The 15384-nt window shown below is 48.1% G+C and overlaps 1 protein-coding gene and 1 long non-coding RNA gene across 3 annotated transcripts; one reads left to right on the top strand and one right to left on the bottom strand.

The window, feature by feature from the left end:
* Window positions 1-629: 629 nt before the first annotated feature.
* LOC101923655 (uncharacterized) lies at window positions 630-10464 on the bottom strand. 2 transcript variants are annotated; one of them, XR_008745507.1, is made up of 3 exons: window positions 10272-10464; window positions 8679-8818; window positions 630-840 (listed from the first exon to the last, which is right to left on the bottom strand). It is a non-coding gene; the product is annotated as an uncharacterized LOC101923655 (long non-coding RNA). The 2 variants fall into 2 exon arrangements; XR_008745506.1 differs by lacking the exon at window positions 630-840 and adding an exon at window positions 7007-7568.
* A 529-nt stretch (window positions 10465-10993) lies between these two features.
* FOXG1 (forkhead box G1) lies at window positions 10994-13622 on the top strand. The gene has a single exon (XM_013301979.3). The coding sequence runs from the start codon at window positions 11233-11235 to the stop codon at window positions 12613-12615; it is 1383 nt and encodes a 460-aa protein (XP_013157433.3). The 5' UTR covers window positions 10994-11232; the 3' UTR covers window positions 12616-13622.
* The last annotated feature ends 1762 nt before the right edge of the window (window positions 13623-15384 follow it).

Raw genomic sequence — 15384 nt, 5'->3', positions numbered from 1 at the left:
TTTTTCCAAGCTCATCCAGCTCTCTGGCCTGAGTAAGAAAGAAGCCAGAGCTACTTTAATAGCCAAGAGCCGCACGGGCTGGCGAAACGCGCCGGGGTAGGGGACGCCTGGGAGCCGGCCGTGAAGGCGTAGCTGGGCTGCGCTGCGCCCCGCCGCAGGGGAGTCGGGATCGGTCAGGGTAGGGTCCACCCCCTTATGAGCACACAACTACACACGCAACAGAGGCAGAAATTTGGAGACTTGCCGAAAAGGGAAGATAAATAAGAAATAAAAATAGGAAAAGAAAATTTCGTTCGGGATTAAAACCGAAAAAAAAAAAAAGAAAGAAAGAAAGAAAGAAAAGTAAAAGAAAAGAAAAGAAAAAACAGAAGCCCGCAGAAGGAATGGTCCTGAAAGCTTCCTTTAGCTCTCCTCCTATATTCTGTAGTTTGAACTGGGGTGTTGGAATCACATCACGGAGGGCATATGCCATCTCCGCGGGTCTGTATTTGTATGATCAAAATATTAAGGGCCACACTTTCTACTTCGATGTGTTTCCCAGCAAGGGCTCAGAAACGAGCAACGCGGCTAAATGGCATCTTTAAGTACCAAGCTATGGGGCAAAGGCTGTGTTGTAGGATATATGTGAGTACGTTTGGCATAGCTGATATTTATTGACATTATCCAAAAGGAAATAAGTTAAAGAAATGTTAAGTATTCCATGACACAATTGTTGCACAAACTGCCTTCAATCAAGTTAGGTTTTTTTCAGGGCTCTTTTGCAAGCATCTTCCACGGGCTTGGTATGAAGGCAGAGATCTCATGGGCTGTTCTGCATTTTCAGGGACGATCAAGTCAATCCTGAGGGAAAAGAGTCGGTTTAGAAGGAGAAAAAGTGCTTCTTCTGGAGTTCAATGTATTTTTTTAAATGCTGTATTTCAGAGTAAAGGCCCCTTGTAACAGATTCCTAGATCGTGTCAAATTATAACAAACTGAATCTCAAGAAGCAATTACAAAGCAAATATTGTGATCGGTGTTGTGGGTAAAATCGGAGCTGGGTTTATAGAGGAATATTAACTCTGATTTTTTTAAAATTTTTTTTTTAAATCAACAGTGATTAGGTTTGTGTTAAGTCTAAAGACCTTTTCCTGTAGATGGCGTCCTTTGGGTACTGAGTAATCAATAATAATACAGTCGCACTCAGGAGACTTTATTAAGCCTTGGATAATAAAATAATTAATAATCTTTATATATATATATGCACACATATATTTGTTGAACGTGAAAAAGTCTTGATTTATCGTAAGCAAAAGTGTGTTTCTCCTTCACGTGGATGCAAATAAAAACTGTTTGAATAAATAAGTTGTTTCTGAACATTTTGTTGTCAAAGTGTTAAATGTCCCCGTCATTTTTATTCAAACACTAACATGATTACAGCCAATTATATATTCACCAGTGTTCTTTATTTTAGAGTAATTGTACTTGTCACTAATAAAACAGAGACATAATGGATCGCTACTGTTCTGAATTTTAAAGCAATTTTCTGTAATTTGATTGAATTATACATCGTCTCCGCTACTTTTTTTTATTTCTATATTTTGAAATCCTATTTTCTTGAAAATTGCAGCTCTATTCCTGTTTTGTTGTTCCTGAAGTAACGAAACCTTCTGTAACATTTATAAATAGAGCCTCATCCCTTTTGAAATGTGGAAAATCATAATTTCAGCCCCAACATACTGAAAGCTTTAGACATAAAATCCGAAAGTCCGGAGGACCGCCCAAACCAGAACACTTGGTTCAATGCGGTGTCCTCCTTTGAGAGGAGAAGCAGAACATGAGGAGAGAAAAGTAAATTGCGACGTGCATAGGACGGCCTGATCACTTCATTGCAGTGATCCGGTGAGCTTCGTGGGGCTCAAACACACCAACACGTCAAGACAAGCAGTTCAGTTCCTAATATTTACCACGGGAGAATAGGTAAAGACACGAGGGGGAAAAAACTACAACGCCAATTGCAATCCTCCAAGCAATTAGAGCCATTATCTGTACCCTGCCCGTACGTTCTTTTAGGTGGCGATTATAGGTAAGAAGCCCAGGAGTGACCTGACTCTCTTTAGGTACAGACAACAGAGACGCTAAATGATACAGAATTATGGAGATACCGCACACGCACGGAAAATACTGCGCTGCGTTATTATGCTGCTTCTCGGGTTGCTTTGCTGAGGATGAGCTCTCAGAGGGTTGCTTTTTTGTTGTTGTTTTTCAAAGCCGAAAGCATGCCTTTAATTTAGCAATTGTATGAACCATCAACGCAATGAGATATGATCTGCGGTGTCGCCAAACACAAATCAAAAAATGATACAAAGGCTTTCACAAGTTAATTTCATATGACAAAACACGTGCCCAGCACAACAGATAAAGTTAAACTATCGTTTGCAAACCGTGCGATTGCGTGAAAAGGTATCTTTTAGGTGCATTTAGCACAGTCAAGCGCGAATGTTTTTTCCGCGGTTCTGCAAGGTAAAACGAAGGGAAGGCGCGGGGATCCGGGAGGCTCCCTGGGAAAGCCTGTCGTGGAGCCTCAGCGGGACATGGTCCCAGCCCTCAATAGAACACGGCTTCTGCTTTTGCCCATTCACTATTTAATATGACCATAGAAATAAGCTTGTGGTCGCCTCGGAAGGAAAAAAAATGTCATCTACTACTATCGTTTTATTAACTCCAGCGTGTACAAGGACTTGTGAGTCTTTTCTTTACCCTTCCCTTGATTTTTTTAAAGGAATGTGAAGATACAGTGTAATGCCATCTTCTGCTAGTATTCTGCTAGGAGGCAAATGGAAATTATTTATTTGTTGGAGTTTCCGGAGCTACGGCATGGTTTCATGATTTCGGTGGAGTTTCTAGCTCTATTATAATAAACATTGTTGCCTAAAAACTCCCTAGGAAACACAACCAGCCCCTCTGTGTGTGTGTGTGTGTGTGTGTATGTGTGTATGTGTGTGTGTGTAAGCCTATGTGAGAGCCCCATCTAAAAGATGGAGAGGAGAAAACACACAAAGGAGATGCATCCCGGGAGGACTCTTTCTTTCACCGTTTTTCCTCCCGCATTGTCAGTGCACGGAAAGCCTGCCTGCAGCCGCTCCTCTTTCTTGGTCAAATTATTGTCGAGGCAAAACTACAAACCCCAGGCTTTAGCGAGGCACCGTCCGTGCTCGGTGGGAGGGACACAAATGGGATTTAACTTGTTGCCAGTCATTTTTGTGTGTTTGTTTGTTTGTGCTGGTGCTTTAAAAGCGAAACAAATTCCAGAAACAAAGCGGGGGGGGGGGGGGGGGGGGGGAGAGGGGGGGAGCTGGGGAGGGAGGGAGGGAGGGAGGAGGAAAATAAGCTCTGTATAAAAGACATATCATATTAAAATAATACATGAACACACCCACTGATATCAAGGGTACGATATCAGCCCTTCCCCAAGAAACCTATTTATAAGTGGTAGCGGTTATAATCATCCAACAAGCCCCTTACCATCACTCCCCCCTCCCTCCGCTAAGAAAGAAAGAAAACATGGAGACCACCCTGCCCGATATAAAAAGTGTTCAGAACAACCTACATAAAAGAGGCAACTCCTGCGAGCCCTACTCATGCGAGAAGACCAAGGAGCGAGCAAGGTCTGCTACCCGGGCAGCCTCCTCGAAGGCAGAGCAAGCCCGCCGCCTCGCCACCCGCAAAGTGCGGGTCACCCCGCTGCCGTGCGGCGGCCGGAACGAACTCAGGCACATCCTCCTCCTCCTCCTCCTGCCTGAGCCCCAGGCACGGAGAAAGTTAAAATCGGCTTTGCTCCTCGGCTCGCCGAGCGCCTTCTGCTAGAGGGGTGTATAGTTGTTTATGGCTTTTGTGCTGCAGCGGGCATTTTGCTATGGTTACAAGGGGGGCCCGGCGGGGGGGGGGGGGGGGGGGGGGGGGGAGGAAGGGGGAGGTATTGCGCTTTTTGTAGGCCCTAAAAATTGGATCCGCAGCTGATCTCTCCGAGCCCCAGATTGCGCTGAGCCGATGGGTGCGGTGGAGGTGCGGTGCGGGGAAAGGGCTGCGGCGGGCGGGCGGCAGGCGGGCGCGGGCAGGTAGGGCGGGCGGACCGACGGGCACCCCGCGCCCCGCTGCCTTTTGCGGAGCGCCGGGGTGAGACAGCACCGGGAGAGAGACTGCGTCTGCCCCTGTGCTGGGGAAGGGGAGAAGGGCGGGGGGGGGGGGGGGGGAGGGGGCGTCTTTTCTGTTGAGTTACCGAAAAACTGCAAACCAGATATACGTGTCATTTGCCAAAGATTACGTTTGTAAGAGGCTAAAGAGCTTTAGAACACCACCATGAAAATATTCCAGCAACAGTTTCTTATGAGCCAACGATCAGCTAGAAGTTGTCTTCAAGCACTACTTGGTTTGGGGTGGGGTTTTTTTGTGTTTTTTGTTGTTGATGATGATGGTTGTTGTGGGTTTTGGTGGTGTTTGTTTCCACCGCCACCCCCTCCACACACACACACACCCGTCTTTCTCTTTCCCTGTATTTTATTTCACGATTCTTCAATTCAATCTGATAATTCAGGCAAAAGCACTCTGTTGGCCAAGAATGTTTTAACAGTAAACACAGAAGAAAATAAAATCATGTATTTAAACCCTGAGAACAGTACAAAGTTTTTAACTTGTCCATCCCACCCCCTGCACTTTTTTACCGTCGTCTGCATAATTCTGTGGATAATTCTTTAGGGATATTTTAATTTTCTGTTTCATTTCTGAATTAGGGAGAGCTTTTGTGACACAGGGACACCTATTACCTAGGCAGGTGTGATGGCTTTCTTACGCACGGTGGCATATAAAATAATATCCACATTTAGGACCTAAACCACCGCACGTCTTAATGTTCGAGTTGGCAGCGAGTGTAACAATACCCCGTTCTGAGAAACTCTGGCAGTGGCAGCTCAACACACCAAACCTAGCGGATGCTCTACACTTTCCAGATAGGCTTTCTGTGGATGATATCCTGCAGCTACAGGAACAAATAAATAAAATCTTCAGCTTTTAATTAAGGCGATTTAATTCAGACCTCTCCACCCAGCGCAGCCGCCGTGGGAAATGTATACTCCAATGTTTACTGGGATCTCTTTCTGTCACTGTTCTATCTTGTCTTAGGCTCACTACATCCGCAAAGCTTTCTGGCCCCTACAGCCATGTTTCCCCCTTTCCACGTTCTCCGTCCAACCTCTGCCCGTCCAAGAAACTTCCTAAAGTTCAACAGGAGGGGAATTCTTTGCACCTAGTTGGTTAACGTCGTTGTTTGAGCCCTACCTCTCCCCTAGCTGCGCAGGCTTCTCAAAGGTAGACAGTGCCCCGCTGGCTGTTCTTTATGGTACAGTGCAGCTTCTCAAAAGATCATCGGATGGAGAAATTTCGCTCTTCTTGAAACATTTAAGCAACTGAGCAATTAGTTCTGAATGGGGGTGGGGGGGAGGGAAGACTAGAGAGCTTAAAGGAGGGGGGGGGAGAGGAGATGCAACACAACTAGCCCGAAAACAACGGGTGGGGATGCATGGGAGGGGGACTTAAAATGTTTGTATTTAAAGGGTGCTTGCAAGGTCTTCGGCACAAGATGTGCTGCTCTCCTTAAAGGGGCACCGAGTGCCAATAACCATTAGTCATCCAGTAGGGACTTTTCATTACAGATCTATCTTTAGGGGGAGTTCCCCGAAGTCTGCGAAGGGAACAGAGCTGCGGATTTCAAACCCGGTCCAGTTCCAGTCACACACTGCCTGCGTACCTGCTGCAATAGAAGGGAGAGATACTTACCAGAGTTTCGCGAGCGAGCGGATAGCCCCAGGTCTCTGCAGTGCTCCTTTCCTCGGCGGAATACTCTCTTGCATCCGAGGCAGTCCCCAGGCTATATTTTATGTTAACATTTATGCTATCTCAAACACGAGGCTCTCCCATAGACATTTTTTCCGGGGTTTTCAACCAAATTTCTCGGTGCCACAATGTTATGATGGAAGGATGCTGAAATGACAGGCCTCGTAGACGCTTGTCTTAATCATCGGCTTCTTAATTTAGTTTTAGTGCTGTGGTTTTGTGTGTGTGCGTGTGTGTGTCTGCGCGTGTGTGCGCGCAAGAGAAGCCTCTGACAACCTGCAGCTTCCTAATGACTGACGAGGCAGGGCTGCTGCAGCAAAGTAACACTTCCCTGGTGTGAAGACCTCTTACTGGGAAGTTTAGTTCACTACTGTTCTCGCAATCCTAATCGTATAACCTGTAACCAAAACCCAAGGAAGAAGGATACAGCATGCTAAACAGACTAACTTCTAATCACTAAACGTTAGCACCAGTACCAGCTGTTGAGGATTAACTGTAAATTGGCTTGAGACGGACACCCAAACTTAAATCTACAAATGCGGATAGAAGGGTGGACTGTTAAATGCTTCTTCCTCTCTCTCTTTGCCTCCATTCATCCTTCCCTCCAACTTCAGTGCCATTCACCCCTCTTCAAAATGTTTGACTACCTCTTTCTCTTTGTTAGCGCACCGCTCTGTCCCCATTCGCCATGCCTTAGCAGCAGGGTATCAGTGTCTGCTGAGCAGCCCTTACCTTAATTGCCCAGGTAACCTGGAATAAATAAGGCAATCTTAGAGTCAAGGGGGAATAGAATTATATATGCGTACACCCAGGCATTTACTGTACCGAATGTGATATTACTGACTGTTAGACCAAAGTGTCCCAACTCGTTTCATGGAAGCACGATGCCATCGAAGCGTGGTTATTAAATACCCTTTCTTCAGGGCTGAAAAAAAACCTCATTCATTTCTTAAGCTGTCAGTACATTTTAGCAGCTTAACCCTTTGAAAGAGCCGAGCCTGCGAGTACAGAGCCGCTATACCCGTGTGAAGGGGGATTGAAGGCTGGAGCTGGGGAGTGGCGGGGGGTATGCTATATCCATTGAGCTTACAGTGGAGAGGGTCTGTTTTTCCTTTGGCCTTTAATGAAAAAAAACCCCAACTTAAAAAAAAAGCGGGGGGAGGGTGAAGTATGCGGTTGAAACACTATCTCTACGAGTTATACCCAAGAAAATGCTCGGAGATCGCTGTTGAATGGCACTACAAGCAGGACGTTTCAGCTCAGCTCTTCACCCCCGTGCTGACCCGGAGTCGGACACTCTCAGCCCATCCCCTCAGCACAGTGCGGCGGGCCCGCACCGCAGGCGAGCGCGCAGGTGAGGGAGCATCCACGCTCCGCAGACCCGGGTCCCCTCTGCACACCCACCCCTGTTTCGCAGGGTTGGGGCCGTGCCCTTCTGTTCCACGCACGAGCTTCTTCTTCAGACACCCCACAAAAACTTCCCTGTTAGAAAGTGGTGCCGTGAGGGATCTTCTTATAAGAATTTGCATTTAGCCAGAGTTGAGGGGTCAAACCAGCCGCTCACACAGGGCGACGACGCACAAAGCTGCCACTGAAGTGAATGGGAGTCGTGGCCAGGGCAGAGCTCAGGGAAGAACTGGCATTAGAGCAAGACTCCTGCATTCCCAAAGTAAGTATCTCCAGTTTTATAAACCGAGAATTTTCTGCGGAAGGAAAAAAAAAAAAAAAAAAAAAAAGAGGGACTTCAAAGTTACAGTCCAGCAGAAATAATAATTGATGTGGCTTCTCTTACATATCCTTTTCTGTCTGTAAACAGTGCATTAATCTTCATGGGCTTAGAAAGATATGTACTACATATTGGACACGACATTTCCTTTTTTGGTAGAACTGTATATCCAGGGCATTAAAAAAAAAATAATATAAATCCTAAGTTTGTGCATAGAGCTTTATTCTGCACCCATGACAAAGGACTGCATGTTAAATCTAGACCATCGAACGTTTTTAAAAGCATGCTTCTTTTGGTGTTAGCCCTTTGCTAGAAATGTAAAAGATAAAAAGTTTATTTTCTTCCCCGCTACATTTTCATGCCTGATCACAGCGCGAAGTAAACTCAGCTTTGACCTAAGAAACACCTCAATGCATTAAAATTTCAACAGGCAATGTCAGTGTTACATTAAACGAGAACTCCTCCAGTTCGCTGCAGAACTGGGATTTGAATAAAACGTTCAATGTTAACAAACAATACACACGTTTGGCACTTTGTGTATTAAATGGATCAAAGAGATTTGATAAGGCACAATACACCATTTGTACAGACCTGATTGAGTTAATATAATATCAGCAAATTTTACAGCGAAATGAATCTGTTTCTTTTCTTTGTGTTTAAAACCAGCACAGATTACAAATTTTAATGATCTGAAAATGTTTGGTATACAAAATCATGCTTATTTCAGTATTAGCAAAAACACAAGAAATTTTTCAACACAAACACCCAGCTGTGTCTATTTTAAAAGCAGTTCAATGACAGCTTGCACTTATGAGCATGCAATCAGCTAATTTCGCTTTTTTTTTCTTCTGTGTTAATCAACACTTTCCTTCCTGCATATCAGAGTACAAATAGTATAGTTACTCCACATCAGTAAATGTTTACGTAACCTGTCCTTTCTCAAGAATCCGGTTACACCGAATCATTACATGCTAGACCGAGTAGGAAAATGCACTGGGCCCAGCCACCCTAATGGGATCCTACTGCACCATAATGACACATATTAGTTAATGATCATCATAATCATAATAATATGCAGGGATCTTACCTTTCCTCTTACCCCTTGCCATGGTAGAGTCAAGTCATATCCTCCACATCGCACTTTTCCTCGAGAATTCCCATACATTGACTTCAGTGTTGAGCAATGAAATAATTAGAAATTGACATGATTTTTTTTAACCCGCATTTCTTAAAAAAAGAAAAAAAAAAGAAAAAAGAAAAAAGCGTGGTTGATCATTGACTTTTATCTGGGGTTTTTTTTTTTTCAGTAGCAACCTGTTATGAAATTGGATAAATAAATACAATTGTGGTAAGGTCATTCGAGGTTAATCCAATGCACAGAGTTCATGCCATTCCCAATTGCAATTGTTTATTACCAGTCCACTGTAATTGTCCTCGTTATTTACTCTCTCTCACACAGTCGCTCTCCCTCCCTCACACACACACACATCACATACACAAACATATATATAAAACGCACGTCTACACACAACCACGTTTGCCGCGCTGAGCTCTAACCGGAATTTCCCCGGGATAAATTGTTTTAGCCGGGGTTGAGCCGCACGTGTTATTTCTACGGAACATCTTTTCCTACAGCACAAACGTAAACTTTAGGTAGCTTAACGCGGCGCTGTACGTTGCCTTTGCCTACAGCTTTCCTCTGAATGTGATCAGCAGGCTCTCTCTCCGTTACATGTCCCCTTGTACTTCCCGAGTAAGGAAGCTGCGCGATTTATTTCGCTTTGTTTCAGGGCTGATCCTCCCCCCCCCCCCCCACGCTCACACTAAGACACGATGCGATGTGAACGATTAAGACCCAGTTCCTTAGTCCCGGGAAACTGTACCCCCGAGCCCGTGCCCCTGCCTCCCTGTGTATATGAGGGACGCCAGTCAGACGGCGGCGGCTCCAGACCCTTCCATCTGCCCCGGGAGCGGCCGCACCGCTGCCCCCCGCCCTCTCCCCTGCCCCCGCAAGGCTAAACCCCGCGGAACCGAAACCCCGTGGCCAGGCGCCGCGGGCCGGGCCGGGCCGGCGGGGGAGGGCGGCAAAAAATCGCCATATATATATTTAATGGGTTATTAATATAATTTATTTCGGTTTTTTACACCTGACACGCGGCCTGCGCGTTTCTGGCCGAAACCACCCGGCAGCGCAGAGGAGGAGAAGGAAGGAGCCCGACGGCCCGCGCCTTGCTCCGGCGGCCGCGCAGGGGCGGCGGCGGGCGAGCGGGAGCTGCGCGGGGCAGGGGCGAGAGCGGCGGGCAGGGAAGCGTGGACGGACGGCCTGGCGCTGGGCCCGGCCGCCGGAGGCGCGGAGCGAGCGGAGAAGAGGAGGGAGGAGGGGTTCGGTCGCTTCCGTCCGTGCCTTCCGACTCACATTCCGCAGCGCGGCAGGCACGGGCCCAGCGGGCCGGAACGGGCCGTCTTCCCCGGCAGGCCGCGGGCAGCGCGGCCTCCCCCCGCCCGGCCCCGGGCCGCTACCGGGCCCCTGGCGGCGGAGGCCCGCCCCGCCGCCTGCGTCCCCTCCAGCTGGTTATTTTTTTCTCGCTCTCTTGGTAAAACAATAAACAGAAATAACCGCACCGGGGCCTAGAAAAAATAAACTCGCCGAGTGACTTCGGCGAGATCCGCAAAGTAGTACCTCCGCCGCCGGTGCGCCGCGGACTCCTCACCCACCCGGCCTCCCACCCCGCCTCCTCCGCCGCCAGAGGAGGGGGCAAAGAGGGACGGGGCAACTTTCGTCCACCGGAGAAGCTACAAAGTAGGAAAACCGGCCAGGCCCGCCGCCGTGGGACGGACGCCGTTTGTTTGGCGTGAGGGGATTTGTGCTCGGAGCGGCGCTCGGGGGGGCAGGGGTGTGGGGGGGGGGCGCGCAAACCGCCGCGGTGATGCGCCCCTGCGCCAGTATCCCTGCGCCTCGGGAGCCGCGGCGGCGGCGCGGGGCGGGGCGACGGCGGGCGGGCGCGGAGAGGGGCGGGGCGGCGGGCCGCCATTGGCCGGCGGGCGGGCAGACGCGCGGGCACGCCGGCGTCGCTGATTGGGCGGCCGGTGGGAAAGGTTAAACCAAAAAATTTTTTACAGCCCCGGTGCGTGTCTGCAGCTCTGAAATTAATTGCGGCCAGGGCGGTCTGTATAGCCCGTCTCCGCTCGCTCCTCGCCGACCCGCGGCTGCGGCTGCTCCTTCCTCCCCCCTGCTCTGCCTTGCCGGGGGAACCAGGCACCATGAAGTAGTTGTTTTTTTTTTTTTTTTTGTTGGGTTTTTTTTTTTGTGTGTGTTTGTGTGTTGGTTTTTTTTTTGTTGTTGTTGTTGGGTTTTCAGAGGGTTTTTTTCCCCTTTTTTTCTCTTTTTTTTTTTTTTTTTCCTCCGCTCTGACTCGGTTTGATTTTATCTGATTGGTGATTATTATTACTATTATTTTTTTCCCTCCCCGGCGGTTCCTGTCCTTGCTACATGACTTGCCAGCGCTTGAGACTGCGGTCCAACTGCGCTGCCGCCGCCGCCGGTGGTGCCGCCGCCGCCGCCTCGGCCGCCGCCGCCTCCGCCGCCGCCCCGCGCGCTGCTCCCTCGGCCGCTGCAACTTTCCCCCTCAGACTAGTGTGTGATGTTGGACATGGGAGATAGGAAGGAAGTGAAAATGCTGCCGAAATCCTCCTTTAGCATAAACAGCCTGGTGCCCGAAGCCGTCCAGAGCGACAACAACCACAGCAGCCACAGCCACCACAACAGCCACCACCCCCACCACCATCACCACCACCACCACCACCACCACCACCCGCCGCCGCAGCAGCCCCAGCGAGCGGCCGCGGCCGAGGAGGAGGACGAGGAGAAGGGCCAGCTCCTCCTGCCGCCCCCCGCCGCCGCCGCCGCCTCCGGCGCCCTGGAGGTGGCCAAGGCGGACATGCTGGCGGGCAAAGGCGACGCGGGCGCGGCGGCGGCGGCGGCGGCGGAGCTGGAGGAGAAGGAGAAGGCGGCGGAGGAGAAGAAGGGGGCGGTGGAGGGGGCCAAGGACGGGGAGAGCGGGAAGGAGGGGGAGAAGAAGAACGGCAAGTACGAGAAGCCGCCGTTCAGCTACAACGCGCTCATCATGATGGCCATCCGGCAGAGCCCCGAGAAGCGCCTCACGCTCAACGGCATCTACGAGTTCATCATGAAGAACTTCCCCTACTATCGGGAGAACAAGCAGGGCTGGCAGAACTCCATCCGCCACAACCTCTCGCTCAATAAGTGCTTCGTCAAGGTGCCCCGCCACTACGACGACCCGGGCAAAGGGAACTACTGGATGCTGGACCCCTCCAGCGACGACGTCTTCATCGGGGGTACCACCGGCAAGCTCCGCCGGCGCTCCACCACCTCGCGGGCCAAGCTGGCCTTCAAGCGGGGCGCCCGGCTCACCTCCACCGGACTGACATTCATGGATAGGGCAGGATCCTTGTACTGGCCTATGTCCCCCTTCCTCTCCCTGCACCACCCCCGGGCCAGCAGCACTTTGAGTTACAATGGGACCACGTCCGCCTACCCCAGCCACCCCATGCCCTACAGCTCAGTGTTGACTCAAAACTCCTTGGGAAACAACCACTCCTTTTCCACGTCTAATGGGTTAAGTGTTGATAGACTAGTCAATGGAGAGATACCTTATGCCACTCATCACCTCACAGCAGCAGCTCTGGCCGCCTCAGTGCCGTGTGGCTTGTCAGTTCCCTGCTCCGGCACCTATTCCCTAAACCCCTGCTCTGTAAACCTCCTAGCAGGACAGACGAGTTACTTTTTTCCCCATGTTCCTCACCCTTCAATGACTTCTCAAAGCAGCACTTCAATGACGGCCAGGGCAGCCGCCTCCTCCACGTCGCCACAGGCGCCCTCCACTCTCCCCTGTGAGTCCTTAAGACCTTCTTTGCCAAGTTTTACAACGGGACTTTCCGGAGGACTTTCTGATTATTTCACACATCAAAATCAGGGGTCTTCTTCAAACCCTTTAATACATTAACATCCATGGGATCAGACTGTAAGTGAACATTTTACACACATTTGCATTGTAAATGATAATTAAAAGGAGAAAAAAAAAAAAGCAAAACAAAAAAGTCCAGGTATTTTTTATTAAGTCCCCCATTTTCTGTACGTTTGTTCAGTCTTTAGGGTTGTTTATTATTCCACTAAGGTGAGGAGTGTCAGCAAGGTGCAATGTGGGGAGATTACATTGTAGACTATGAAGTTTGGAAGACAAAATTATAGTAGAATGTGTATCTAAATAGTGACTGCTTTTGCGATTTTTTTATTCAAATATGAGAAGTCTATCACTAAAAGCCGCCAGATTCTCCATGTTTGCAGTATTATAAGTTATCATGGATATGTCGGTGGGTGCAGACCTTGGGAAAAAAAAAAGAAAAAGCAAAAACAAAACCAAACCAACACTAAATTTACGAAAAATAGAAAAAACTTTAAACGTAATTTGTATTTAAGCAGAATTAATACTGAAAGACGCCCAAGAACTACATTTTGGCCATTTACTATTTTATCCTTTTCTTTACCGAACTGCTTTTTTGGGGTTTTTTTTTGGGTTTTTTTTTTGTTTGTTTGTTCGTTTGTTTACTTTTAGACCAAAGATTGGGTTTTAGAAAATGCACTCAGTGTATGGAGTAATTTAAAAAACAGCAACATTATTTCAGTTTGCAGCACTGCCCGTTCAAATGAATCAGAAGGGGACAAAATTAATGATTGCCTTCAGTTTGTGTTGTGTATATTTTGATGTATGTGGTCACTAACAGGTCACCTTTATTTTTTTTCTAAATGTAGTAAAATGTTAATACCTATTGTACTTATAGGTAAACCTTGCAAATATGTAACCTGTGTTGCGCAGATGCCGCATAAATTTGAGTGATTGTTAATGTCGTCTTAAAATTTCTTGATTGTGATACTGTGGTCATATGCCCGTGTTTGTCACTTACAAAAATGTTTACTATGAACACACAGAAATAAAAAAATAGGCTAAATTCATATATACTTGATAGTTTTTTTGTCTCTTTTATTAACTAAAATTAATATGCCAGAGGCTGTAAAGTTACAGGGAGATCAGGGCGCTGCTTATTACAGCAGCCCACCATCTTTCACAGGCTCCTCTCACACACCCCCCCTCACCCCCCACCCCGCTTCCCCCTCTGATCGTATTGCCTTTAACAGCAGTATTTTCAAACGTAAAGGATCAGGGCATTTAATTGAGCACCACGGCCACTATTGTGATGTCTGTTTTGGGGCAGAACTCTTATCAGGTCTGCTTAAAAATTGTTAGTACGAGGTAGGGGGTCTTGCTAAAAATGCTGCCTTACGCTGACCGTGCTTAAAATTGCGTACGTGTATGTATATACATATATATATACATACGTATAAAATGGGAGTATATATGCACACATTAGGGAAAAAACAAGGTGCGTTGTTACATAGATACGCGTTGTTCTTGCAAGCTCTGATACGCAGTCAAGGAATTCTTCTGAAAGAAATTAAATTCGGCTTGGTGATAACTGGAGATACATGAACTATGAGTGCATATGTGTGTGGATATGCACACACACGTTACCTTTCATATAACCATTTGATCAAATTTAGCAAACTGTGGTACCCATGTGTATATAATACAATTCTCGTAAAAGACCACCGGTCCGGAAGTATCTATAGCTATATGCGTTTATATACTTCTAATGCTGCAAACACTTTGGCTTGATGTGTTGTGAAAGTGGCGATCGCTGCTCGGCCGGAGCCTCGCCGTGCCCCCCTCGCCCCCCGGGCGGGGAAGGAGCCGCGCAGCGCGAGGTGAAGTCGCAGCGCATCGCGCTGAGGCGGAGGGCTGCGGGGTCACGTGACGGCCGGGCTCGCATACCGATGTGTAAACGTGTGGGGTTTCTGTGGTGTTTTTTGGGTTTTTTGTTTTGGTTTTTTTTTTGGTGGGGGTGGGGAGAGCTCAAAAAACCCAAACCCAAAACCCCCAAACCTGTGTGGATGCACTTAGGTTTAAAGTTTTGCGCTGGAGCTGTGCTCCGCTCCCTGCCTGGTGCTGGTGGTGCTCGCTGGAGCCCACTAACCCACGCCAGCCTCCGTGAGCACGCTCCCGGAGAATCCATCCATGAGTTTTAAGGGAGCAACGTTACGACTAATTTTAAGAAGCATTTAATCCTAAAAAGAATTGGTTTCTTGATGAGTTTAGGGAAGCCTGTAAAAGCCGCGACTCTTGAAAATAATTAGAAAACTTGTGCAAAAGGTTTAGGAACTAATTGGATCCCGCGGTGAGTCCGCAGAGGACAAGTTGTTCATTTGTTACGTTTGTGTCGCCTGAACCGGGCTCTGCAGCAGCGCAATAAGCTGGCAGCTGCTCACAATAGGCCCGATGAAAAATAATCTCTAGGTCGGAGATGTTATCGCACACACTTTAAAGAGCTGATCTTAGAAAGACAGAAAAGAGGAGGAAAAAGAAAATGAGGGGGAAAATGCCGGGGGGGGTGGTGAATAAGGAAGCAATAGAAAATCTGAATTCTGGTAAAGAGAATATTTGTCATGCTGAAAGAATGAGGGGAGGGAGGGGAAATCTTCCGAAAATAAGTAATAAATAAACAGATGCAAGCAGATCTGCAGGGAAGAGAGAGGAGTGAAAGGTTACGGATGAGAGATGGGACACCCAGCTCTGCACTGTGTGGGGGAGAAGGAGAGAAATCTCTGATATTCTTGGCTTTCACTCTCACTTCTGCAATTCAAAATTAATCATCACTAT

This window comes from Falco peregrinus, chromosome 1, assembly GCF_023634155.1.
Source record: "Falco peregrinus isolate bFalPer1 chromosome 1, bFalPer1.pri, whole genome shotgun sequence".
Classification (NCBI taxonomy): Eukaryota; Metazoa; Chordata; class Aves; order Falconiformes; family Falconidae; genus Falco; species Falco peregrinus.
The sequence above is the reverse complement of the archived record's forward strand: the minus strand, read 5'-3'. Positions and strand labels throughout refer to the sequence as shown.

Bases quoted from the DNA above. Each gene is read 5' to 3' on its own strand.
- FOXG1 (XM_013301979.3), top strand. From the start codon at position 11,233: ATGTTGGACATGGGAGATAGGAAGGAAGTGAAAATGCTGCCGAAATCC.